Genomic DNA, 27,664 nt, shown 5'->3' on the forward strand with positions numbered 1-27,664 from the left:
GACTGGTACACCCAAGGCGTTACCAGCGCGTCCACAGCTATTGCCTGCGGATCTCTTGACCTGGCGCAATACCTGTCCAGTTTTTTGTTGAGGCGAGACGCCATCATGTCCACCATTGGTCTTTCCCAACGGGTTACCAGCATGTGGAAGACTTCTGGATGAAGTCCCCACTCTCCCGGGTGAAGATCGTGTCTGCTGAGGAAGTCTGCTTCCCAGTTGTCCACTCCCGGGATGAACACTGCTGACAGTGCTATCACATGATTCTCTGCCCAGCGAAGAATCCTTGCAGCTTCTGCCATTGCCCTCCTGCTTCTTGTGCCGCCCTGTCTGTTCACATGGGCGACTGCCGTGATGTTGTCCGACTGGATCAATACCGGTTTTCCCTGAAGCAGAGGTTCTGCCTGGTTTAGAGCATTGTATATTGCTCTTAGTTCCAGAATGTTTATGTGAAGAGACGTTTCCAGGCTCGTCCATACTCCCTGGAAGTTTCTTCCTTGTGTGACTGCTCCCCAGCCTCTCAGGCTGGCGTCCGTGGTCACCAGGATCCAATCCTGTATTCCGAATCTGCGGCCCTCCAATAGATGAGCACTCTGCAACCACCACAGAAGAGACACCCTTGTCCTTGGAGACAGGGTTATCCGTAGGTGCATCTGAAGATGCGACCCTGACCATTTGTCCAACAGATCCCTTTGGAAAATTCTTGCGTGGAATCTGCCGAATGGAATCGCTTCGTAAGAAGCCACCATTTTTCCCAGGACTCTTGTGCATTGATGTACAGACACCTTTCCTGGTTTTAGGAGGTTCCTGACAAGCTCGGATAACTCCTTGGCTTTTTCCTCCGGGAGAAAAACCTTTTTCTGAACCGTGTCCAGAATCATCCCTAGGAACAGCAGACGAGTTGTCGGCATTAACTGGGATTTTGGAATATTCAGAATCCACCCGTGCTGTTTTAGCACTTCTTGAGACAGTGCTAATCCCATCTCTAGCTGTTCTCTGGACCTCGCCCTTATTAGGAGATCGTCCAAGTATGGGATAATTAATACGCCTTTTCTTCGAAGAAGAATCATCATCTCGGCCATTACCTTTGTAAAGATCCGAGGTGCCGTGGACAATCCGAACGGCAGCGTCTGAAACTGATAGTGACAGTTTTGTACAACGAACCTGAGGTACCCCTGGTGTGAGGGGTAAATTGGAACGTGGAGATACGCATCCTTGATGTCCAAGGATACCATAAAGTCCCCCTCTTCCAGGTTCGCTATCACTGCTCTGAGTGACTCCATTTTGAACTTGAACTTCTTTATGTACAGGTTCAAGGACTTCAGATTTAGAATAGGCCTTACCGAGCCATCCGGCTTCGGTACCACAAAAAGAGTGGAATAATACCCCTTCCCTTGTTGCAGAAGAGGTACCTTGACTATCACCTGCTGAGAGTACAGCTTGTGAATGGCTTCCAACACCGTCTCCCTTTCGGAGGGGGACGTTGGTAAAGCAGACCTCAGGAAACGGCGAGGTGGATCTGTCTCTAATTCCAACCTGTATCCCTGAGATATTATCTGCAGGATCCAGGGATCTACTTGCGAGTGAGCCCACTGCGCGCTGTAATTTTTGAGACGACCGCCCACCGTCCCCGAGTCCGCTTGAGAAGCCCCAGCGTCATGCTGAGGCTTTTGTAGAAGCCGGGGAGGGCTTCTGATCCTGGGAAGGAGCTGCGTGTTGCTGTCTCTTCCCTCGACCTTTGCCTCGTGGCAAATATGAATAGCCCTTTGCTCTCTTATTTTTAAAGGAACGAAAGGGCTGCGGTTGAAAAGTCGGTGCCTTTTTCTGTTGGGGAGTGACTTGAGGTAGAAAGGTGGATTTCCCGGCTGTAGCCGTGGCCACCAAATCTGATAGACCGACTCCAAATAACTCCTCCCCCTTATACGGCAAAACTTCCATATGCCGTTTTGAATCCGCATCGCCTGTCCACTGTCGCGTCCATAAAGCTCTTCTGGCCGAAATGGACATAGCACTTACCCGTGATGCCAGTGTGCATATATCCCTCTGTGCATCACGCATATAAAGAAATGCATCCTTTATTTGTTCTAACGACAGTAAAATATTGTCCCTGTCCAGGGTATCAATATTTTCAATCAGGGATTCTGACCAAACTACCCCCGCACTGCCCATCCAGGCAGTTGCTACAGCTGGTCGTAGTATAACACCTGCATGTGTGTATATACTTTTTTGGATATTTTCCATCCTCCTATCTGATGGATCTTTAAGTGCGGCCGTCTCAGGAGAGGGTAACGCCACTTGTTTAGATAAGCGTGTTAGCGCCTTGTCCACCCTAGGAGGTGTTTCCCAGCGCTCCCTAACCTCTGGCGGGAAAGGGTATAATGCCAATAATTTCTTTGAAATTATCAGCTTTTTATCAGGGGCAACCCACGCTTCATTACACACGTCATTTAGTTCTTCTGATTCAGGAAAAACTATAGGTAGTTTTTTCATACCCCACATAATACCCTGTTTAGTGGTACCTGTAGTATCAGCTAAATGTAACGCCTCCTTCATTGCCAAAATCATATAACGTGTGGCCCTACTGGAAAATACGGTTGATTCGTCACCGTCACCACTGGAGTCATCGCCTGTGTCTGGGTCTGTGTCGACCGACTGAGGCAAAGGGCGTTTCACAGCCCCTGACGGTGTTTGAGTCGCCTGGACAGGCACTAATTGATTGTCCGGCCGTCTCATGTCGTCAAACGACTGCTTTAGCGTGTTGACACTATCCCGTAGTTCCATAAATAAAGGCATCCATTCTGGTGTCGACCCCCTAGGAGGTGACATCCCCATATTTGGCAATTGCTCCGCCTCCACACCAATATCGTCCTCATACATGTCGACACACACGTACCGACACACAGCAGACACACAGGGAATGCTCCTAATGAAGACAGGACCCACTAGCCCTTTGGGGAGACAGAGGGAGAGTTTGCCAGCACACACCAAAAGCGCTATATATATATATCAGGGATAGCCTTATAATAAGTGCTCCCCTATAGCTGCTTTGTTATATAAAAATATCGCCATAAATTTGCCCCCCCTCTCTGTTTTACCCTGTTTCTGTAGTGCAGTGCAGGGGAGAGACCTGGGAGCCGTCCTGACCAGCGGAGCTGTGAGAGGAAATGGCGCCGTGTGCTGAGGAGATAGGCCCCGCCCCTTTTCCGGCGGGCTCGTCTCCCGCTATTTTGAGAAATCAGGCAGGGGTTAAATATCTCCATATAGCCTCTAGGGCTATATGTGAGGTATTTTTAGCCTTTATAGGTACTATTTTGCCTCCCAGGGCGCCCCCCTCCCAGCGCCCTGCACCCTCAGTGACTGCCGTGTGAAGTGTGCTGAGAGGAAAATGGCGCACAGCTGCAGTGCTGTGCGCTACCTTTAGAAGACTGCAGGAGTCTTCAGCCGCCGATTCTGGACCTCTTCTGTCTTCAGCATCTGCAAGGGGGCCGGCGGCGCGGCTCCGGTGACCATCCAGGCTGTACCTGTGATCGTCCCTCTGGAGCTTGATGTCCAGTAGCCAAGAAGCCAATCCATCCTGCACGCAGGTGAGTTGACTCCTTCTCCCCTCAGTCCCTCGCTGCAGTGATCCTGTTGCCAGCAGGAATCACTGTAACATAAAAAACCTAGCTAAACTTTCTCTAAGCAGCTCTTTAGGAGAGCCACCTAGATTGCACCCTTCTCGGCCGGGCACAAAAATCTAACTGGAGTCTGGAGGAGGGTCATAGGGGGAGGAGCCAGTGCACACCACCTGATCGGAAAAGCTTTACTTTTTGTGCCCTGTCTCCTGCGGAGCCGCTATTCCCCATGGTCCTTTCAGGAACCCCAGCATCCACTAGGACGATAGAGAAAATCATGAAATGTTAGTTTAGGACATTCAGACTCCTTATATTTACTGTGGTATTCTAGGGACATTACTATTTTATTTGATGAACATTTACACTGTTGTGTCACATTATTATGACCACCTCCTAAATTTGACGTCTGCAGTGTGTAGCCCATGAAGTACGTTACGTGTTGTGCGCTAGCTTGGTGGGTATATAAGGTGTGCGATAGGCTGTCTGCACACATCACACGTTGCGGTCATGGGTAAAAGAGGTGATCAGAGTTACAAAAAAGGATGATAATCGACATTCGGGCCAAGGGTGGCCGTATTTCTGGAACAGTGCGGTTTGTGAACGGTTCATGTGCTGCTGTGGTGAAGGTGTACTGTAACTGGATAAATAGAACCATTGCAAATAACATGAAAACTGCAGAGCATCACGTGCCATTGATGTGAGAGGTGAATGTCGGCTATGAAGTTGCATGAGGGCCGATAAACGCTGCAGTGGAGCAGTTCACTTTCAATGTACCTGTGCCAACCAAACAGCACCTTATTGAGTCACTCCCAGCCCGTCTAGCTGCTGTCCGTGCTGCACACGGCAGTTACTCTGGCTATAAGCTGGTGGTCATAATAATGTGACTCAACTGAGTATATAGCGCTAGCATAGTCTTATGTGTGTTATATTTGTCATAATGAGGCAAGTTGATAAAAAAAGTAAGCACTAAATAGCACAATTGCGCTTCAATAAAATACTAGTTAGGGATACTTCAGCAACAAATAAACATAGGGAGAAATTCAATTAGCTGCAGTAACTTCCTGTGGCTAATTAAATATCCCTGGCTCTCCAATTAGCCCTGAAGCACTTATCAAGGATTTTTTTTCGGGACCCACTAAGGTCCCAAAACAAAACTGATAAGTGCTGTGTTTTCGCAATCACGAAAACGGGTGTAGTAGGTTATGCCGGCGGCCGGGCTCCCGGCGACCAGCATACCGGCGCCGGGAGCCCGACCGCCGGCATACCGACAGTGTGGCGAGCGCAAAAGAGCCCCTTGCGGGCACGGTGGCGCGCCACGCTATTTTATTCTCCCTCCAGGGGGGTCGTGGACCCCCACGAGGGAGAATAGCTGTCGGTATGCCCGGTGTCGGGATCCCGGCGCCGGTATACTGTGCGCCGGGATCCCGACATTCGGCATACTGAAGACAACCCCACGAAAACACATAGGATGCAGGATTAGTTCCCAGACCTATGTGTTTTCGCACAAAAATTTTATTTTTCTCACAAGATAGAAACAGGCCTTAACTGAACTGCCTGCAGAAAATAATCGGGCAAGAAGTTGCGGTAAACCTGTTTTTTTTTCTTGTGAAAATGTATTGTGCACAATTGAATTCCCCCATAGTAAGAATTCAAATTCATGTAGGATACTGGGACTTATTGAAGCTTACAATTCATATTTAGTTCAAAGAATTCATTTTTCATTCCAGTAAAGTACTTATTACATATTTGCAGTAGGAGTCTGCTGATCACAGTATGAGACAAAACACAATATTTCATAATCAAAAGAAAGCGTATCCATTATCTGTCTGATAAAAGTTCTGTAGTAGATTTTCTTTAATAGCACTTGGGTCATGGAACAAACAATTCATGCATGTTAGGGATATTATATTTCCCGGGTCTGGGACTCCAGGTCGACGCCAATTGGTTTACACACCTTAGGTCGACATGGGGGAAAGGTCGACATGGGGGAAAGGTCGACATGGGGGAAAGGTCGACATGAGTTATGTTTTTTTGTGTCCTTTTCTTCGTAGAGTGACCGGGAACCCCAATTAATGCACCGCTTCGCTCGCCATGCTTCGGGCATGGTGCCTTCGCTTGGCACAGATTACCGTTCCAATCGTAGACCACGTGGATCGTTAAGTATGAAAAGGTTCCAAAAAAGAAAAAAAATTGTGAAAAACTCATGTCGACATTTTTCCATGTCGACCTTGTTCCTGTCGACATTTTGTCCATGTCGACCTAAGGGGTGTCGCCCAATTGGCGTCTACCTAAGGTGTGTCGACCTGGAGTCCGGATACCATATTTCCCAATATAACAGAACAGATTAGCCCTGGAAATAACATCAGAAGAGGCTAAACATACTACGGAGCGCTTTTCCAAGCCAATGTATCTTCAGCAGTTTTGGCTGCTGAATTTAAAGGGGCAATCATGTACAATATAGGAGGTGGTGTTTTGTATTGAAAAATAAATGACCCTTGAACTCCAGCAGGCAACACACTTAGTTACTGAGACAAAGTATTTATATATTGACTGGACACTTCTATGTTAATCGTTACTGTTATTCCTACATTTTTGTCTTTAATAGATAAAAATAGAGCAATTATACATGGTAGTCAGAATTATTCACTGGTTTTTCTATTTGGTATGTTCAGTAAAATTAGTTTGTATGTAGTAGCACCCCCTTGAGTTGGAATGAATATAAATGATAAATTATAACAGAGGGGGAAATTCCACTGTTGGTGAAGATGGCAAATTACAGTTTCTGCAGCATTTAAAATGCCAGCAGCCCAATTCGTACCCCTATGGGGTAGCACTTGAGCAAGATTTCACCGATGGGTGTCTGGCAAATTCAGCCGGACGAAAAGTCGCCAGCAATTGAATTCCCCCCCAAATATATTTTATTGAATTGATAAATATTTCCAAAGCGGGCGATACACTTTTCTACTACGGTTTAAAGGAAGCTGCAAACAATTTGATGTTTCTTAAATTCAAATAGAGATGAAATTTGCTGAATCATATTTAAGTAACTTACATTTCATTATAAAATCGGTTTAGTTTGAACAAAATGAAAATAAATAAAAATAATTTTGAACTTACTGGCAGAGCATGACGCCGTCTCTCAGTCCGAGATGGAAGTTTTCACCAATCCTCATACCAGTGACCTCCTCTATCCAGAGACGCAGATCCTCTTCTACTTGAAGGTCATATTTCTGAGCAATCTGAAAATTAAGACATTACACTTAAGATATGGGTATTATACAGAAAATGTACGTGGATTTGTGGAAGGCCATAACAGAAAGGCTATTAAAAAAAAAAAAAAAAAAAAATGTATTCTCCAAACAATAGGTTTTATACCTATTTTAGGAGTGGAACTAAAGCCTCACTCTAATATGGGCCATACAACTGAGAAGTGATTCCCTGATCCAATGACCATGATGATCGTCGATCTGTCGGGGATCCCAATGATTTTTTTTTTAATCAGAATTGGCAAATTGATGATTTCCAACATGCTGTATTTTCCCGATCCACCGACCCAGTTAACGGCAAAACTGAAAATTGCCCCAATATTTACCAAATGTTTGGGCCCCGTTATCTTTAAAAAAAAAAAAAAAATTATATATATATATATATAACTTTCTATCAGTTACGCCAGGTTCAAACACAATTTGAACTTACACTCAAAACACAATTTCTTACACTCAAAACACAATTTCATCAAAGCTTACCATTCGTTATCCTAAATCTACATCTTCATCTCCTGACTAATTCTTCTCCCCAGGTCACCCTGCTCTTAATATGCAAGTTCACAGTAAGGGCACTCCTTCTCATGTTCGACTCCTACCACTATCAATGCCACCTGTGCTCGTAGAGGGAGATTTCTCAAAGCTTGGAGAGAGATGAAGTACTAACCAATCAGCTCCTGTAATTTTCTCAAACACAGCCTCTAAAATGACAGCAGCTGATTGGTTTGTACTTCATCTCTCTCCAAGCTTTGAGAAATCTCCCCCCTCAGTTGCATCTTAGACCCAAATGTATTAAGCCTTAAAAAGTGATAAAGTGGAGACGGATAAAGAGTGATAAATGACCAGCCAATCAGCTTCCTAGCTGCCATGTGACAGCCTGTGCTTGAAATATGACAGGAGCTGATTGGCTGGTCCTTTATCACTCTTTTTCTGTCTCCACTTTATCACTTTTTAAGGCTTAATACATTTGTGCCTAAGTTCCATTCAGACTTCCACTCCCAGCGACTAACCTTCACTTTCCTGTCAAGGGTGGTTAAATATCTACCTAGTTTGCTGCTTTGTGTTGTTCTTTCTAAGATATGTCTGCTTACATTAAGCTACTGTGTATGATGCGGGAGACTTTGGCCCAGATTTATCAAGCCTTGGAGAGTGATAAATTGCACAGTGATAAAATACCAACCAATCAGCTCCTAACTGCCATGTTACAGGCTGTGTTTGAAAAATGACAGGAGCTGGTTGGTTGGTACTTTATCACCATGCAATTTATCACTCTCCAAGGCTTGATAAATCTGGGCCACTATGAGGCACCTTAAAAATAATAGATAATCATGATGGTAACAGCATGCATAGCCAGGATTAGTGCTTTAAAAACATGCTTGTATGTTTAGAGGGGATCGGTATGTGATCCCGCCGCACAGTATGCCAGTATACTGACATCGGGATCCCAGGCACTAGAATGCTCACCACAGATTCTACTCTCCCTCTATGGGTGACGGACACCCATAGAGGGGGAATCACCTACCTCGCCGGTATTCCGGCAGTGGTATTGTACCCCCGTCGGGACCCCGGCAGGCGCTATGTTAACCACCTACCATTTAGGAGGTGCAATATAATGAAAACCAGGTATAGTGCTGCAGGGGTACAGACTGGTGATTTTAGTGTGTAATACTGTATGTGACGGGGCACAGGTGTGTGTAATCTTAACAGACTGGTTTGTAATTCATTTTTTTTTCCGGGTCAGTAACAAGTCCCTCTCCTACAGTCCTTATTTAGCACTCTAGTTGTTATAGAACAAAGCTTTGTCATGCCACTTCAAGTACTCGGACATTTAACTGCATTATTACTAAAGGAAGTATCTTATAACCAAGTAGCAGTAGTGCTATGTGTACTGGATAGCTTCTATAAGCAGAAATACAATAGTCAAACAATGCAAGGCTTGGAAGCAGTCTATATGATCCATGGGATTACAGTAACCCCACAGATCACTTGGCAGTGTTGTTGGAATCTCTGAATAAAGCACGTCATCCCACTTCCTGTAGTATTTGTGCAGCGCTCAGGAGCCATAACCAGACATACATTACACTGCAAACTATCACATGACTGACATGTTCTTTCATTTTTGAATAATTAGAAACTAAAGAAAAAGAAAAAAAAATGTTTCGTTTCATTTGAGCAGTTTTATTTTGTGCTTTAGTCTGCAGCTGTAAAGTGCACCTGGTATATTGGTGCTTTTGTTGCTATGGGTTATATAGTAAACTGCTTCAGGGCTGAAAAAATAAAGTCTGTATTCATTATTGTAACAGGTAGTATTACTAATTCATCCAGGTTTATACAATTAAGAAAGAGTGGGAGACTCACATAAATATGGCACCATTTAGTCAGCAATTTGTGAAGGATCATCTGCCAACAGGTGGAAGACAACACAATCCATCCTCAGCCAAATAAATTTTTTGTAGCTTTACCATTTAAAATAAGACTGTCATGTAGTTTTCAGGAAAGGTATTAAACCTAAAGAATAATGGTTACGAAAAACTTCTCCGATTAGCTTTTAACTAGCATGCATCAAGTAAATTCTATAAAACGATAGGTGGAAGAAGTGGATCGGTTGCTATGGGCAACTTTCCAACTCTTTAGAAAGTTTGATACATCTACCCCTATGAGGGAAATCCATACAAGACAGGACTCCATAAGAAAAAGCTTTACCGCATTTTTCACAAATTATGCATTTCATTAATGTATTAATTCAGAAACACCACACAGGAGGCAATTTACTATTTTATTAATTATAGCTGAAAGAATGGCTATTGGGAGCAAAATTTATTTAGACACGCCAACCCGAAGTACAGACAAAGCTTACAACACTGAGCCGGTGACACTATCGAGACTTGGCGCACAACTGTCACCTCATAATACAAATATGGCTTACCACATTATGAGCCAGTGAAATGCTATGGAGACATGGATACCACATATCACCCCACAGGGCAGACCAGGCTTGTCCCATTATGAGCCACAAATACTAGAGACATGGATCCCACATATCATATCACTCCACAATACAAATAAAGCACAATTGTTATGCCGATTGCCAATAATTTTGCCTAAACGCCAATAAAACAACCAAAATAAATCCAGAAACGCTCTGCTTCATTTATCTGATCGGTGACACGTTCAAAAGATATTATTCTCATTAGATTATTTATATAAACCCACCACAACTGGCAATTACAAGAAAACCATCATATGTTGCACCCAGGGGTGTATTTTCAATATGAGAACAGAACCTGGTGTCTTCATAAGGAGAACAGAATGACAACGTTGGAATGGAGAGAGTTAAACCTCCTGGGCTGGGGGTGGATCAGGATGGTATGATTGTCTACAGCCAATCAGGGAAAGTGAGAGGTGGTGTCAGTGGTTGTATTGGGCTGGTTCTGTGTGGTACCTTGTCTCTTTCAATTTGCCTTCAGGCCGGTGAGTGTCTTTGTGGTGTTGGAGATTAGTGTGCTCCCAGACAGTGTAGTTGTCTGTTTACATCTTTTAGTTGTGGGTTATAGCAACCTGCTTACTCCCCCTCTCCCCTCCCACCTTGTTATTACTTTAGTTGCTCTCATTTATTAGCCCTATGATGGCCACCGCCTCTCGTCCCCACCGTTCCCCCCGGACCCCCGCCCGTTACCGTTCAGAGGACGGCAGCGGCGGGGTTTCCATGGAGCTCGAAGTCGCTGCTGCCCGCTCGCGGGCTGTTTCGGCCGGCGTGGGTGCGCGCGGAGACGGGCGATGATGCTGTTTCTGCCCTGCCGCCGCCAGAGTTGGTGGCCGGGCGTGGGCGGCCAGCAGGCGGGGAGGTGCTGCGGCCGAGCCTCGAGCTGCAGCTTGCTCCCCCGTTGTGCGCGGTCGCGCGCCGCCTGAGGGTAGTGTCTGCAGGAGAACGGGAGCGCGCAGCGGCACCTGCAGTCTGTAACTCTCCCCTGCCACTTCCCACTGAGCCAGAGACTGTTCACGGCCGGGAACGGCGGGAGGCGCCGAGTGCGGGGACGCGCGTTCCCTGCACAACAGGCAGTTTTTACCTCCTGCTGGGGGGAGCTTCAGGGAGCAGACACCTGGAAGCTCCCGCCATCAATTCTCCCCCTTCCAGGAGCCTTAGCGGGGGGTGGGGTCATTCGAGCGGCGGTGGTCATGCTGCAGGGGGATTGGAGTGTTCAGTGGGCGGAGCTAGGATTAGGGAAAGGGGCCGCAGGCCCCCTGCGCGGGTCCCTAATGTTATTGATGGGGGGTCCTCTGCGCTGCCCATCAGGCAGCAGGTTGGGAGGCAGGGTGAGCAGTATGCTGAGTGTAGGGCTTGTTCAGGCAGGGGCCGGAATCTTTCGGAGGATCAAGGGGGCGCTGTTGACTTAGCATCTGCACTGTCATCAGTGGCGGCTGCTTTAGCTCCGCTGGTGGTGGCTGTGTCCCCTGATGTTGCCGGGAGTTCCACCGCGCGGCGGGGCTTCGGCCGTTCAGTCGGGTTCGTCGGCGGGGCGGATTGTGCGTGCCTGTCAGGATTTTGGGGAGGCCGCGGCGCAGTGGGGCGGTCAGCAAGCGGGGGTTTCGCGCAGGCGTGTGATGCGGGATGCAGTTGATCCTGCCAGGTCGCTTGCTTCTGGGGCCTCGGCCCGTGTGGAGTCTTCTTTTTCAGATGGACACGGTGACGCGGATGATGAAGACGACGAGGACTTTGACGTTTTCGCAGCAGAGGCGGATGAGTCGGCGCATTCTGAGGCGTCAGGTGAGGTGTCGATTCCTTCTATTGGCGAGGGGGAGGATTTATCCTCGGCCTCCTCCTGCTATACTGTTTCTGACAGTACTTCCGTTTCTTCATCCTTGTCTTCAAGCGCGTCAGACGCTAGTAGCGCGATGAGAGCGAAAAAGCGCACGGTTAAGTATGCGAAAAGAGCGACCGTACAGCGCGAGCATCGGAAGAGGCGCAAGCGGCTGAGTGAGAGCGAGCGCAGGGCTAAGAAGCGGCGCAACCTGCCATGAGTAGTGCGCTGCGATTATACGGCGTTGAGGGGCCTGCGTGATAGCTGCCGAAGGAAGATCAGTAAGGGTGAGTATGTAGATGTTTTTGTGCTGACGGAGGATGCAAAAAAGGAATTTAAGGCGGCTAGAGCTAAGGAAGGAGTTGGGACCGACGCATTTCGGTCATATGATAACTGGCTGGCTGGTTTTAGCCGCCTGTTATCTAGAGGATAGACCGGATGAGCATATGAACATCATTCGGTACATACACCTTATTCACGACATGCAGCGAACGTCCAAGAGATCGGAATGGCATATATAAGACGAGAAGTTTCGGCGCAAACAGGACTGTTTGCAGGTAATGGATTTCGGGTGTAAGGACGTTGAAGTGTGGCTGGACGTCACTCGGGCTACGCAAGATTCGAAGGAGCCCCGGGGTACAGGGGATGATGTTCAGCAGGCTGGCCCTTCTGCACAGGGGGCCGGTTCGGAGGCTGTGGCTGGGCAGAAGTCGGGGGCGGCAGGTCGAGGTTTTGGCCAGTCGGAAGCGAGAGGGAAATGCTTTGCGTATAATAATTCGGCATGCTCGTTAGGCCGCAAGTGTCGTTTTCGACACTTATGCTTGCGTTGCAGTGGATTTCATCCTGCCTCGAACTGTTTGAGGGAATCGACAGGCACCAAGGTCAAGAAAGGCAGGAGCAGGAAAACCCGCCGGTGGCGGGGGTGCTCAGTAGGGCTCAGACGCCAGTCAGGTTGGATACTATGGCCAAGTGGCTTAGATGGTATCCAGATCAGGAGGCCGCAGAGTTTTTGTTTAAAGGTTTTCAGTTTGGTTTCCGCTTGCCGGCGAGTACGGGCCTCAAGGAATCTTCAGTCAGCTCGCGCTTTTCCGTTTATTTTACATGAGAAAGTTGAAAAAGGTTTGTCTGGGCAGAATGGCGGGTCCGTTTGCGCTGCCCCCCCTGGAGGATCTGGTTATTTCTCCAGTGGGGGTGGTACCTAAGACGACTCCGGGTTCCTTTAGGCTCATTCAGCATCTGTCTTACCCATCGGGGTCATCGTCAACGATGGGATACCTCCTGAGCAATGTTCGGTGGTTTACCAGTCGTTCGATGAGGCTCTTGGTATTGTGCGGGATTACGGTTCGGGCGCCCTGATGGCCAAGATTGATGTGGAGTCGGCTTTTAGGTTGCTTCCTTTACATCCTGACTCATTTCGTTTTATGGGTTTTCGTATCAGGTCGGAGTATTTTATTGACAAGTGTTTGCCAATGGGATGTTCCGTATCTTGCTCATATTTCGAAAAGTTCAGCACCTTTTTGCATTGGTGCGTGGAGTCTTCCACGGGGGGTCACGGGGTGGCGCACTACCTTGATGACTTCTTGTGTGTAGGGCCTGCAGAGTCCGATAGTTGCAGTGAGCTGTTATTTAGCATCAAATCGCTTTTTTATCATTTCGGAGTGCCAGTGGCTGAAGATAAAAGACTGAAGGTCCCTTTTTTGGTTATCATTTTTGGGTATCGAAATTGATACGGGGGCAGGTTCGTGTCGCCTTCCTCAGGCCAAGGTGGCCAAGCTGCGGGAAGTTATCGGGCAGTTCTTGGCATTGCGAAAGGTCACGCTTCGGCAGGCTCAATCTTTGTTGGGCCTTTTGAACTTTGCTTGTCGGGTCATCCCGATGGGCAGGGTTTTTTGCCGAAAGTTGGAAAGGGCAACGGCGGGGTGTTCCAGGCCGCATCATTTCATTTCATTTCTTCAGAGATTAAAAGAGATTTGGCTGTTTGGGCCGCTTTCTTGGAGGATTTCAATGGGGTGCGGATATGGTTGACTTCGGTTGTCCGCAATGCTGATGTACAGCTTTTTACCGACGCGGCAGGTTCCTCTGGGTTTGGGTGCTACCTCGACGGGTCTTGGAGCGTGGCTTCTTGGCCTGAAGAATGGAGCAGTAAGGGTCTCACTGTTGCTGCTCAAGCTTTTCCCAATTATGGTGGCTTTGGAGGTCTGGGGAGAGCGTCTGGCTGATTGCAGCATTTTGCCCAGATGCGATAATCTGGGCGTGGTGCATGCGATTAACAATCAGAGGGCGAAGTCGGTCGTGGTACTTGTGCAGCTTGTGTTGGCTTGTTTGCGTTGGAATGTTTGGTTTCGCGCGCTGCATGTTCCCGGGGAGGATAATGGAATTGCCAACGCTTTTTCACGGGAGCAATTTCGAGTTTTGGCACCTGAGGCTGATGCTCTTGGGATACGCTGTCCCGATTATGTTTGGCAGGTGATCGGTCCGGCCTGGAGGGAATAGCGATGCGGTCATTAGCACCGAGTACGCTCAAGGCTTACAGTCAGGCTTGGAGTGAATGGGAAGAGTTTGCTCGCGGACGTGGGCATGAAGGTGGGCATCGGCTGATGCTTTCTTTTATTTGGCAACTCTTCGTCACTGGTAGGTCTAGAGCGGTCGTGTCACGGTACCTGGCGGGGATTTCATTTTTCGCTAAGCTCAAGGGTCTCCCTGACGTTACCAAGAGTTTCCTCCTTGCGAAGGCTCTGAAAGGTTGGGCGCGGTTGTCGCCGACGCCGCCTGATAGGAGACGCCCGATTGATGCGGCCCTTTTGCCAGCGGTTATTGGAGCGGTTGCCGAAGTTGCTTCTTCAAGTTTTGAGGCTTTGTTATTCGAATTAGCTTTTTCCATGGCGTATCATGGGGCTTTTCGCATTTCAGAGTTGGTGGCGCCGTCGAAGTGGAAAGATTCGACCATGCTTCGGGAGGATGTGGTTGTGGGTGAGAGGTCCTTGCTGTGTAGACTGCGTCGCTCTAAGACGGATCAATTAGGTAGAGGGCGATGGGTTACTTTGGTCTCGTCTTTGGATGATCGCATTTGCCTGGTGTTTCTGGCGGCCCGCTATGCGTCAGTTCGGCCCTCATTGAAGGGGTCCTGGTTGCTGCATTATGACGGGTTGCCTTTGACGAGATACCAGTTTCGTGGATGTTGAGTCGCTGTCTGTCCGGCATCGGCCTTTCACCCGCAGCTTTCGGTACGCATTCGTTACGGATAGGAGCGGCTACGTCAGCCGGTTTTTCTGTCAGGGAGATCCAATCGTTGGGCCGTTGGAAGTCTTCCAGCTACAAGCGTTATATTCGCCTGGTGTTATAGGTTTTTTGGTATTGGAACTGTTTGCGATTTGATTGTTTAATTGTTAAGTACGTTAACGTCCAGTATGTTCGTGTGTTATCCCCTGTTCATCCTACTCGGGGATTAGCTACTCGCTGCTGCTGGCAGTGGGGGTCTGGAGTTATTTTTCACTTTTTTGCCTGACTTGACGGACTGAATTCGGTTTATTCTATTCTAATTCGGCTAATTGAAAGTCCCTCGGCAGGCTTTTTAAGTTTTACCTCCAGCTGAGTTCTCTGTCCCCCCCCCCCCACCCATTTCCTTTTTTCTTTTTCATTTAATTTTATTCCTTTCCCATTGTGTCTTTATGTTCGCTTCGATTGGCTTTAAGCTTGTTTGTACGGCCAGGCCGTGGTATTCAAAAATAAATTTTTCTTTTTGGCAGATCCTTCAGGTTTATTGCAAGTTTGCATTCATTTTGGCCTAATTTACTAACTTACTTTTATTTAATTTCCTTCATTTTAGGTTGGGAGGAGGATGGTTTTACAGTGTGGGTAGTTTGTCACTCCTACGTGTACTGGGCGGCCAGGTTTTTGGCATCTAAGGGGGCGCAGTTTTTTCCACGGGCTCGTGGTATTCGTTGGCTTGGCTGGCGTGGAATGTTGTGGCAGGACCTTAAAAGTAGGCTATTGGGTCAGGCTCGGGTGCATGGTGTCCCTGGAGTTTTGTTGGTGCACCTATGTGGTAATGATTTGGGTAAGAGGACAGATTTGAGATGTTCTATGATAAAGGATTTGGCTAGTATTGCCGTGGCCTAGCCTCAATGTACATTGGTTTTTTCTTTCATAGTTCCAAGATTGTGTTGGCGGGGAGTGCCGAATGGTCGCCCTATTGATGAGGCCAGAAAAAAGCTGAATTCGGTAGTGGCGAAGTGGGTTCTGGCTCACGGTGGTGCGCCATGATAGGATCAAGTATCGTTAGGATTACCTTTTTCGGGCCGATGGTGTGCACTTGTCGCAGGAAGGATTGGTGTTTTTCCTGGAGGATCTGTTTTCTGTTTTGGATCATTTGGGTTGTGGGTATGGTGGCGGTGCGAAGCCTCTTTAAGAAGAGCCTTTCGCTGTTGGCGGAAAAGAGCGGCAGGTTCTCGTGTTGGAGTTGTTAGTCACAGTTTTTTAGTCGGTTTGGTGCTGTTTAGGTGCAGTCTCCTTCGTTGACTGTTATATCTGCTGGACCACCCTTCAGGGGGCAGCGTCATCACCCTTCAGGGTGGGTAGTCAAGATGAAGGTTGAGTGGATACCTATGTTTTGGGATTTGGAGTGGTTTAGATTTAATTAGCTTGGGGTTTTTTGTGTTTGGATTTCAGCCGTTCTTTTTTCTGGCCACCATACTCTTTATTAATATTCATATTAATTTCATTTTATTATAGGTTTTCTCTAGTTATTTAGATTAATAATAAATAGCCAACAACTTTCTGCCAAAATACATGTGGCGTTACTCTATTGTTAAGTTGTTTAGAATTGTTCATTGTCATGAGGGAGTGAAACCCCTCAGCCAGTAGGAAGTTTAAGAGTTTGCAAAATACTTTAGTATTTTAATCATTGTGTAAACACGTTGATGTAGGTCAGCACACCATGAACTCCCTGAAAGCGTACCTAAGAGCATATGCTGTGTAACATTTGTAAAGTTACTCTCACTAACATTTTGAAGCTTTAATACAAATATTTCAACATACACTTTGAAGTGTAAGACAATTACACACAAACCAAAGCAGGCGTCCATCACACACTGCCCTGTAGGCTTTTTACATAGTGTAAAGCAAACATTGACATTCAGCATCTCGAAACAGTTTCTAATTCTAAAAGACAAATTTCCAGGATATAAAAGGCGGTGGAGGGATCTTGTATCTGTGTGTGTGTGTGTGTGTGTGTGTGTGTGTGTGTGTGTGTGTGTGTGTGTGTGTGTGTGTGTGTGTGTGTGTGTATGCTTCATGAACTGGAACAGCTCTTATCGGCTTTTTAACCTTTTAATAGTCCTCACATTCCTTCACAGTTTACACCATTAGCATCAACACATGCACATAAGTCTAATATAACAGCTATTTTTTCACACATCGGTGCCACATTCTTTTAGGTCTGACAGAAGCAGTGAGCTAACTGCGGCAGCAGGGACGCCCGCGGGTTCCCTAGCAACCAGCAACGTCACGTCCTGGCTGAGTGAAGGGAACGCCTACCGGAAGCCCCGCTGAACGCCAGTGCCCGCAGCACCGTCAGCCGGTTTCTCTCACTACAGGGTTTAAAAGGTAAGACAAACACATCATTCTGTTTTTTGTTTGCAGCAATAGCACACAGCCTTGAAAAAAGCGCCCTGCGTGGCGCTGAAACGTTGGCGTAATGTGCCATCTTTCTTATTGATTTTTCAAATACACTTGAATTTATTTCACCAAGACCCAGGAGTGCCGCCTGTTCTTGTAATTGAGGGATTGGATTGATACTTCACCACCTCTAACAGGAACACCTTGCTTGATATAGATTATATATATATATATATATATATATATATATATACACACACACACACACACACACACACACACATATATATATATCCACATACATGCATACATACCTGCATACAATGTAGAAGGACCGGCACTCCCCCTGTTATAATCAACAATGCTCAGGTGCATCTGAAAAAGGTGGTGATAAATAGAGGTCTTCTAGCAAGTAGCGGCACTCTGAGACGCTGTATATCAGTAAGTCACAATAAAATGCATTTAATAATTCATCCCGTGAGCCAATGTTTCAGGGCCACTATTGCCCCTGGTTCATCACCTCGACAAAGGGGCAATAGTAGCCACGAAAATAAGATTTTACTTACCGATAAATCTATTTCTCGGAGTCCGTAGTGGATGCTGGGGTTCCTGAAAGGACCATGGGGAATAGCGGCTCCGCAGGAGACAGGGCACAAAAAGTAAAGCTTTTTCAGATCAGGTGGTGTGCACTGGCTCCTCCCCCCATGACCCTCCTCCAGACTCCAGTTAGGTACTGTGCCCGGACGAGCGTACACAATAAGGGAGGATTTTGAATCCCGGGTAAGACTCATACCAGCCACACCAATCACACCGTACAACCTGTGATCTAAACCCAGTTAACAGTATGATAACAGCGGAGCCTCTGAAAGATGGCTTCCTTCAACAAGAACCCGAATTAGTTAACAATAACTATGTACAATTTATGCAGATAATCCGCACTTGGGATGGGCGCCCAGCATCCACTACGGACTCCGAGAAATAGATTTATCGGTAAGTAAAATCTTATTTTCTCTATCGTCCTAGTGGATGCTGGGGTTCCTGAAAGGACCATGGGGATTATACCAAAGCTCCCAAACGGGCGGGAGAGTGCGGATGACTCTGCAGCACCGAATGAGAGAACTCCAGGTCCTCCTTAGCCAGAGTATCAAATTTGTAAAATTTTACAAACGTGTTCTCCCCTGACCACGTAGCTGCTCGGCAAAGTTGTAATGCCGAGACCCCTCGGGCAGCCGCCCAAGATGAGCCCACCTTCCTTGTGGAGTGGGCCTTTACAGATTTAGGCTGTGGCAGGCCTGCCACAGAATGTGCAAGTTGGATTGTGCTACAGATCCAACGAGCAATCGTCTGCTTAGACGCAGGAGCACCCATCTTGTTGGGTGCATACAATATAAACAACGAGTCAGATTTTCTGACTCCAGCTGTCCTTGCAATATATATTTTTAATGCTCTGACAACGTCCAGTAACTTGGAGTCCTCCAAGTCACTTGTAGCCGCAGGCACTACAATAGGCTGGTTCAGATGAAATGCTGACACCACCTTAGGGAGAAAATGCGGACGAGTCCGCAGTTCTGCCCTGTCCGAATGGAAAATCAGATATGGGCTTTTGTAAGATAAAGCTGCCAATTCTGATACTCTCCTGGCAGAAGCCAGGGCTAGAAGCATGGTCACTTTCCAAGTGAGATATTTCAAATCCACCTTATTTAGTGGTTCAAACCAATGAGATTTTAGAAAGTCCAAACCACATTGAGATCCCACGGTGCCACTGGAGGCACCACAGGAGGCTGTATATGCAGCACTCCCTTAACAAAGGTCTGGACTTCAGGGACTGAAGCCAATTCTTTTTGAAAGAAAATCGACAGGGCCGAAATTTGAACCTTAATAGATCCCAATTTGAGACCCATAGACAATCCTGATTGCAGGAAATGTAGGAATCGACCCAGTTGAAATTCCTCCGTCGGAGCACTCCGATCTTCGCACCACGCAACATATTTTCGCCAAATTCGGTGATAATGTTGCACGGTTACTTCCTTCCTTGCTTTAATCAAAGTAGGAATGACTTCTTCCGGCATGCCTTTTTCCTTTAGGATCCGGCGTTCAACCGCCATGCCGTCAAACGCAGCCGCGGTAAGTCTTGAAACAGACAGGGACCCTGCTGAAGCAAGTCCCTCCTTAGAGGTAGAGGCCACGGATCTTCCGTGATCATCTCTTGAAGTTCCGGGTACCAAGTCCTTCTTGGCCAATCCGGAACCACTAGTATCGTTCTTACGCCTCTTTGCCGTATAATTCTCAATACTTTTGGTATGAGAGGCAGAGGAGGAAACACATACACCGACTGGTACACCCAAGGCGTTACCAGCGCGTCCACAGCTATTGCCTGCGGATCTCTTGACCTGGCGCAATACCTGTCCAGTTTTTTGTTGAGGCGAGACGCCATCATGTCCACCATTGGTCTTTCCCAACGGGTTACCAGCATGTGGAAGACTTCTGGATGAAGTCCCCACTCTCCCGGGTGAAGATCGTGTCTGCTGAGGAAGTCTGCTTCCCAGTTGTCCACTCCCGGGATGAACACTGCTGACAGTGCTATCACATGATTCTCTGCCCAGCGAAGAATCCTTGCAGCTTCTGCCATTGCACTCCTGCTTCTTGTGCCGCCCTGTCTGTTCACATGGGCGACTGCCGTGATGTTGTCCGACTGGATCAACACCGGTTTTCCCTGAAGCAGAGGTTCTGCCTGGCTTAGAGCATTGTATATTGCTCTTAGTTCCAGAATGTTTATGTGAAGAGACGTTTCCAGGCTCGTCCATACTCCCTGGAAGTTTCTTCCTTGTGTGACTGCTCCCCAGCCTCTCAGGCTGGCGTCCGTGGTCACCAGGATCCAATCCTGTATGCCGAATCTGCGGCCCTCCAATAGATGAGGACTCTGCAACCACCACAGAAGAGACACCCTTGTCCTTGGAGACAGGGTTATCCGTAGGTGCATCTGAAGATGCGACCCTGACCATTTGTCCAACAGATCCCTTTGGAAAATTCTTGCGTGGAATCTGCCGAATGGAATTGCTTCGTAAGAAGCCACCATTTTTCCCAGGACTCTTGTGCATTGATGTACAGACACCTTTCCTGGTTTTAGGAGGTTCCTGACAAGCTCGGATAACTCCTTGGCTTTTTCCTCCGGGAGAAAAACCTTTTTCTGAACCGTGTCCAGAATCATCCCTAGGAACAGCAGACGAGTTGTCGGCATTAACTGGGATTTTGGAATATTCAGAATCCACCCGTGCTGTTTTAGCACTTCTTGAGACAGTGCTAATCCCATCTCTAGCTGTTCTCTGGACCTCGCCCTTATTAGGAGATCGTCCAAGTATGGGATAATTAATATGCCTTTTCTTCGAAGAAGAATCATCATCTCGGCCATTACCTTTGTAAAGATCCGAGGTGCCGTGGACAATCCGAACGGCAGCGTCTGAAACTGATAGTGACAGTTTTGTACAACGAACCTGAGGTACCCCTGGTGTGAGGGGTAAATTGGAACGTGGAGATACGCCTCCTTGATGTCCAAGGATACCATAAAGTCCCCCTCTTCCAGGTTCGCTATCACTGCTCTGAGTGACTCCATCTTGAACTTGAACTTCTTTATGTACAGGTTCAAGGACTTCAGATTTAGAATAGGCCTTACCGAGCCATCCGGCTTCGGTACCACAAAAAGAGTGGAATAATACCCCTTCCCTTGTTGTAGAAGAGGTACCTTGACTATCACCTGCTGAGAGTACAGCTTGTGAATGGCTTCCAAAACCGTCTCCCTTTCGGAGAGGGACGTTGGTAAAGCAGACTTCAGGAAACGGCGAGGTGGATCTGTCTCTAATTCCAACCTGTACCCTTGAGATATTATCTGCAGGATCTACCTGCGAGTGAGCCCACTGCGCGCTGTAATTTTTGAGACGACCGCCCACCGTCCCCGAGTCCGCTTGAGAAGCCCCAGCGTCATGCTGAGGCTTTTGTAGAAGCCGGGGAGGGCTTCTGTTCCTGGGAAGGAGCTGCGTGTTGCTGTCTCTTCCCTCGACCTCTGCCTCGTGGCAGATATGAATAGCCCTTTGCTCTCTTATTTTTAAAGGAACGAAAGGGCTGCGGTTGAAAAGTCGGTGCCTTTTTCTGTTGGGGAGTGACTTGAGGTAGAAAGGTGGATTTCCCGGCTGTAGCCGTGGCCACCAAATCTGATAGACCGACTCCAAATAACTCCTCCCCTTTATACGGCAAAACTTCCATATGCCGTTTTGAATCCGCATCGCCTGTCCACTGTCGCGTCCATAAAGCTCTTCTGGCCGAAATGGACATAGCACTTACCCGTGATGCCAGTGTGCAGATATCCCTCTGTGCATCACGCATATAAAGAAATGCATCCTTTATTTGTTCTAACGACAGTAAAATATTGTCCCTGTCCAGGGTATCAATATTTTCAATCAGGGACTCTGACCAAACTACCCCAGCACTGCCCATCCAGGCAGTCGCTACAGCTGGTCGTAGTATAACACCTGCATGTGTGTATATACTTTTTTGGATATTTTCCATCCTCCTATCTGATGGATCTTTAAGTGCGGCCGTCTCAGGAGAGGGTAACGCCACTTGTTTAGATAAGCGTGTTAGCGCCTTGTCCACCCTAGGAGGTGTTTCCCAGCGCTCCCTAACCTCTGGCGGGAAAGGGTATAATGCCAATAATTTCTTTGAAATTATCAGCTTTTTATCAGGGGCAACCCACGCTTCATTACACACGTCATTTAATTCTTCTGATTCAGGAAAAACTATTAGGTAGTTTTTTCATACCCCACATAATACCCTGTTTAGTGGTACCTGTAGTATCAGCTAAATGTAACGCCTCCTTCATTGCCAAAATCATATAACGTGTGGCCCTACTGGAAAATACGGTTGAATCGTCACCGTCACCACTGGAGTCAGTGCCTGCGTCTGGGTCTGTGTCGACCGACTGAGGCAAAGGGCGTTTCACAGCCCCTGACGGTGTTTGAGTCGCCTGGACAGGCACTAATTGATTGTCCGGCCGCCTCATGTCGTCAAACGACTGCTTTAGCGTGTTGACACTATCCCGTAGTTCCATAAATAAAGGCATCCATTCTGGTGTCGACTCCCTAGGGGGTGACATCCTCATATTTGGCAATTGCTCCGCCACCACACCAATATCGTCCTCATACATGTCGACACACACGTACCGACACCCAGCAGACACACAGGGAATGCTCCTAACGAAGACAGGACCCACTAGCCCTTTGGGGAGACAGAGGGAGAGTTTGCCAGCACACACCAAAAGCGCTATATATATATATCAGGGATAGCCTTATAATAAGTGCTCCCTTATAGCTGCTTTGTTATATCAAAATATCGCCATAAATTTGCCCCCCCCTCTCTGTTTTACCCTGTTTCTGTAGTGCAGTGCAGGGGAGAGACTTGGGAGCCGTCCTGACCAGCGGAGCTGTGAGAGGAAATGGCGCCGTGTGCTGAGGAGATAGGCCCCGCCCCTTTTCTGGCGGGCTCGTCTCCCGCTATTTAGAAAAATCAGGCAGGGGTTAAATATCTCCATATAGCCTCTAGGGGCTATATGTGAGGTATTTTTAGCCTTTATAGGTATTCATTTGCCTCCCAGGGCGCCCCCCTCCCAGCGCCCTGCACCCTCAGTGACTGCCGTGTGAAGTGTGCTGAGAGGAAAATGGCGCACAGCTGCAGTGCTGTGCGCTACCTTTAGAAGACTGCAGGAGTCTTCAGCCGCCGATTCTGGACCTCTTCTGACTTCAGCATCTGCAAGGGGGCCGGCGGCGCGGCTCCGGTGACCATCCAGGCTGTACCTGTGATCGTCCCTCTGGAGCTTGATGTCCAGTAGCCAAGAAGCCAATCCATCCTGCACGCAGGTGAGTTGACTCCTTCTCCCCTCAGTCCCTCGCTGCAGTGATCCTGTTGCCAGCAGGAATCACTGTAAAATAAAAAACCTAGCTAAACTTTTTCTAAGCAGCTCTTTAGGAGAGCCACCTAGATTGCACCCTTCTCGGCCGGGCACAAAAATCTAACTGGAGTCTGGAGGAGGGTCATGGGGGGAGGAGCCAGTGCACACCACCTGATCTGAAAAAGCTTTACTTTTTGTGCCCTGTCTCCTGCGGAGCCGCTATTCTCCATGGTCCTTTCAGGAACCCCAGCATCCACTAGGACGATAGAGAAACATTGGCTCCCAGGATTAATTATATTATATGCACTTTACTGGGATTTACTAATATACCGCGCCTCTTACACAGCTTTGGATGGAACCTCTATCTCCCTGTGTCAATTTTCACATAGGGGTGGAGCTTTGACAATCCTTAAGAAGCTTAGAAAATGCCTGTTTAAGCCAGAACAAGGATCTCCTACTGTGGATTGTTAAGAGTCCGCCAGGACCCACCAGAACAGGAAGTGCAGACTAGGTGCTGATTTTAAGTCAAATCTGAAGCCACCAAAAACGAAGCAAAGCCAACATGTGGGCTTATGTAATAGGTGCTGCAAATGCAGCCTGAAGAGTAACAATAGTTCACATGGAACTAATGGGAATACATGACAATACATTCCTAATGCATTGAAAAGCCACGTGTTGCTTGGTAATAATATGAAGATGCTACTGTAATACTACTTACAAATATATCTGTAAAAAGTACTAGCTATGATAAAGGGAACACTTTAGTTAGTAATGAAGCAAGCCACTCCTAACATCCAAAAGATGCAGAAACCACTAGCACATGTGAATTATGGGTAATCATATGCAAACGACCATGTATGGAGAGCCGAAACTGCATAGTGTACCATACGACAACAGAAGAGAGCTACAGTTCCTTCCAAGCATAAACAGTTCAAGGACATGCAAATCACTCTACCAAGCTCTCTGACAAGAATGTTTCACTTATGGAAAAGTTCCTTTAACTTTCTGCATGGAGCAACCAAAAGGAAGACATTTCACATGACCTAATTGCATAAAAATCTGTTTCAAATTTCAATGCAACGGCAGGGCCGCTCGCCAAATGTTATAAACTTTTCCTGCACAATTCTTGGAGTGGGAACTTCAGAAGCTTCCCATAAAAGGCTGTGTCCAATACGTGGGTACGATCCTCTTTCAGAACGCTTCTGCTCCAATACTGCATGGGTCAAATGAATAAAACATTTTATCTACGTCAATATTCCATAAGGTCTGCCAGGCATTGCCTGTATCATTTTCCAAAAACCACAAGCTTTTATTTGTTTCGAAAGGGCTGTCATAAGGATTCTAGCACATGGATTTGAAGAGAATGAAGGAGGAGAACAATTAGTTTACTTAAATGCATTTATTTAGAGATTGCTTCTCCTTGCACTATTTTTGTGTTACTAGAGCTATAAAACACATTTAGTTTATAAATCCACCAGAAAGCCCACTTCTCCTTTGTTAAGAGTCCTAAGTGCATGATGGACTATTCAATTCAGCAGGATGTCCTGCCAAACACTGCCATGATGTTCAGGGGTTTTCAAACGGTTATGGCTAAAACCAAGTTGGAGAAAGGACCTCTTACGTCACCAGTGGGAGGAGCAAGACCTGAACAAGGTACCCGAAAATCAACGCTCGCCATGCTTCGGGCTCTGTGGCTCGCTTTGATTGCCACCAGGTTACTAAAGGGAGTAGTTGGTGGTGTGGATAGTGAAAGAACTATCCTGCCGGGCTAGCTCCTGCCCCTGACGTCAGAGGTCCTTTCTCCAACTTGGTTCTAGCATCTACAGTTTTCAAACTTGCATAATAGGTAAAAGTGTTTGTTCCAAACTTGTATAAAAACACTGAAACATAACTAATAAGACATTTTTCTTGGGTAGCAGTTGATTTACAGACTAACACAATACAGACAGTCATAATCCCAACAGCCACTGACATAATAGTCAAAAAACAGACATGGTCAAAATACTGACATTCATTATACAGACATGTTCAAAATGCAGATATGTGTTTTTAAAGGAATTTTTGTCCAAAAACAGACTTTATACTTTACCATCCCAGTTGACCTGGAGGGGAAATATAAAAGCGCGGCGAGGCCACGCAGTAAACTTAGGTTAACATGGACACAGTCTATGTCGACATGGACACTAAAAAAAAATCCAGGAAAACTCATGTTGGTATTCTCCCATGTCGGCATTTCAATGGTCGGTATTCTGAATATGACAGCATTTTGAACATGTCGGCATAATGAATGTCGGTATTTTGACTGTAGGTCAATGGCTTTTGGGATTATGACCTTCTGTATGGTGTCCGTCGGTAAATCATACTGAACCCATTTATCTTTACACCAAAATGCAGGAAAGACTTAAAAATTTTATGAAACACTAGCTGGCTATCACTTTCCAATCATTAATAAGAAGTCCAAAAAGTACTTTCATTCTTCATGCACTTATCCCAGGTTACTTTTGGTAGAAAAGTCACACAATAGACTACCATGAACTGGCATTTCCAATTGGATCTTGCATTTCTTGGGTGCGCGCATTCATGCAATGTATGAGAGATTCGTGAAACAAACTTGCATCTGTTTACACAAACACAAAGTGTGAAAGTCACATGCGGCCCAATGTTTATACAGCACCTCTGCACTATGGACAGCCTCATCCTGCTCCAAAACGCAGTAAACTGAATAAGGATAATCCAGGAAATAATACCCAAAAATGGACTCCTCTCATACTCAACCACTGATGTCTTGTTTAAATCGAACACCAATTTATTATTGGTCTCACCTAGCACAGGTTACAGCCAAACTGTCACTACAGTCCAGGTTTTAAGGAGATCCATGCTTGAGTTAAGGGTATATTTCTAAAGTTTTCATCTTGTTTAACAAGCCTTAAATGGTGCTCCAACCGATCAGCTCCTAACTGTCATGTGTTAGAATAAAGGAGCCGATTTGGTTGGAGAACCATTTAAGATTAGTTACAAGTGATAACAAGAATATCACTTGTCGATAGATCTGCCACTTAATTAGTGTTTAAGTTAATTTGATTTAAGTGGCAGATCTATCAACAAGTGATATTCTTGTTATCACTTGTAACTAATCTTAAATGGTTCTCCAACCAAATCGGCTCCTTTATTCTAACACATGACAGTTAGGAGCTGATCGGTTGGAGCACCATTTAAGGCTTGTTAAACAAGATGAAAACTTTAGAAATATACCCTTAACTCAAGCATGGATCTCCTTAAAACCTGGACTGTAATGGCGGAGTTTGGATAACTCTGGGTTAAAAGGTACATACGTCATAAAATACACATTTTAAATGATACAATTCAATGGGATGCACGATGCATCGCGCCACTCATCTGCATATCTGCATTTATTACCGACGAGAGCCGTCAGAGTTGGGCCTTCCGGGTTTAGGACCAGAACGTCCATCTGTGCCTGCGCCACGGGAACGGGGTGCTGGGAGGGATCCGGATGTATCCCTCTCAGGGGAAAAAGACTGATAGAAGCCCATAGGCTTCTATATGGTATTTCAGAGTTTAGTGCATATGTGGTAAGTGGCCAAACTGCATTTTTGGAGGTTTGTCCCTTTTTTTTTTTTTTTTTTTCTTTTTTTTTTTTTTTTTTTTAGAGTTGCTGCATCCCACCCATAAACTGTGAAAGAAATGATAATGGGATCAGTCCGTACAAGAAAGTAATGGGTAAACTATTATTGTGGATGAACATATTTCCGAATGATCTTTTAGAGTAGATCATAAATGCGCTACATACAGTGATAATGGAATCTCACCGAATCACTGCACGTAAGATAGCTGCTTCACAGGTACATTAAGTCACATTGGAGGGTAGCCATAGTACCGTACAGAGGATTATTAGATCACTTCAACTGGCAAATTTATGTAGGATCAAATATTAAAAGGAATATTTCCTTTCTGGATGATTATGGCGTGTGCATACCCACTGCTATAAATATGGAAACACATAACATCCTACTATGTAAAGTGTCTATGGGTTCTAATACAAAAATGTGCACCACCATGCAGAATGCATACTCACTTTGGGGGCTGCCATACGTAGTTTCTGGCAATCTGATCTGAAGGCAGTATACTTAGGATGGAGAGCTAAAAAACTCCCAATCCTTTGTTTTTGTTTTTATAGAACTTCTAAGCCACACTTCAACACTGCAATACAAACCAACAAAGGGAACTGTCTTGGGAATCTAGTCAAAGGGTCGAAAATAATAAAAAGTCATCATCATAATGGCAACCAGAGGCGGCTGCAGCGCAGTCCAAAATCCAAATAGGGGAGCCACACCAACTGCCAGTGAGTACGTTTGGGATGACAGTCGCTGGCAGTTGGTGTGGCTCCCCTATTTGGATTTTGGACTGTGCTGCAGCCCC

At 46.5% G+C, this 27,664-nt stretch overlaps 1 protein-coding gene across 1 annotated transcript in view; it reads right to left on the bottom strand.

Annotated features, from left to right (window-relative positions):
- Positions 1–27,664, bottom strand: part of CNN3 (calponin 3) — a 113,370-nt gene that overhangs the window by 40,053 nt on the left and 45,653 nt on the right. Inside the window, exon 2 of the mRNA XM_063939827.1 lies at positions 6,729–6,850. Coding sequence (XP_063795897.1) covers positions 6,729–6,850 — 122 coding nt within the window. The remainder of the gene's footprint in view (positions 1–6,728; positions 6,851–27,664) is intronic.

Source organism: Pseudophryne corroboree, chromosome 9, assembly GCF_028390025.1.
Source record: "Pseudophryne corroboree isolate aPseCor3 chromosome 9, aPseCor3.hap2, whole genome shotgun sequence".
NCBI classification, from domain to species: domain Eukaryota; kingdom Metazoa; phylum Chordata; class Amphibia; order Anura; family Myobatrachidae; genus Pseudophryne; species Pseudophryne corroboree.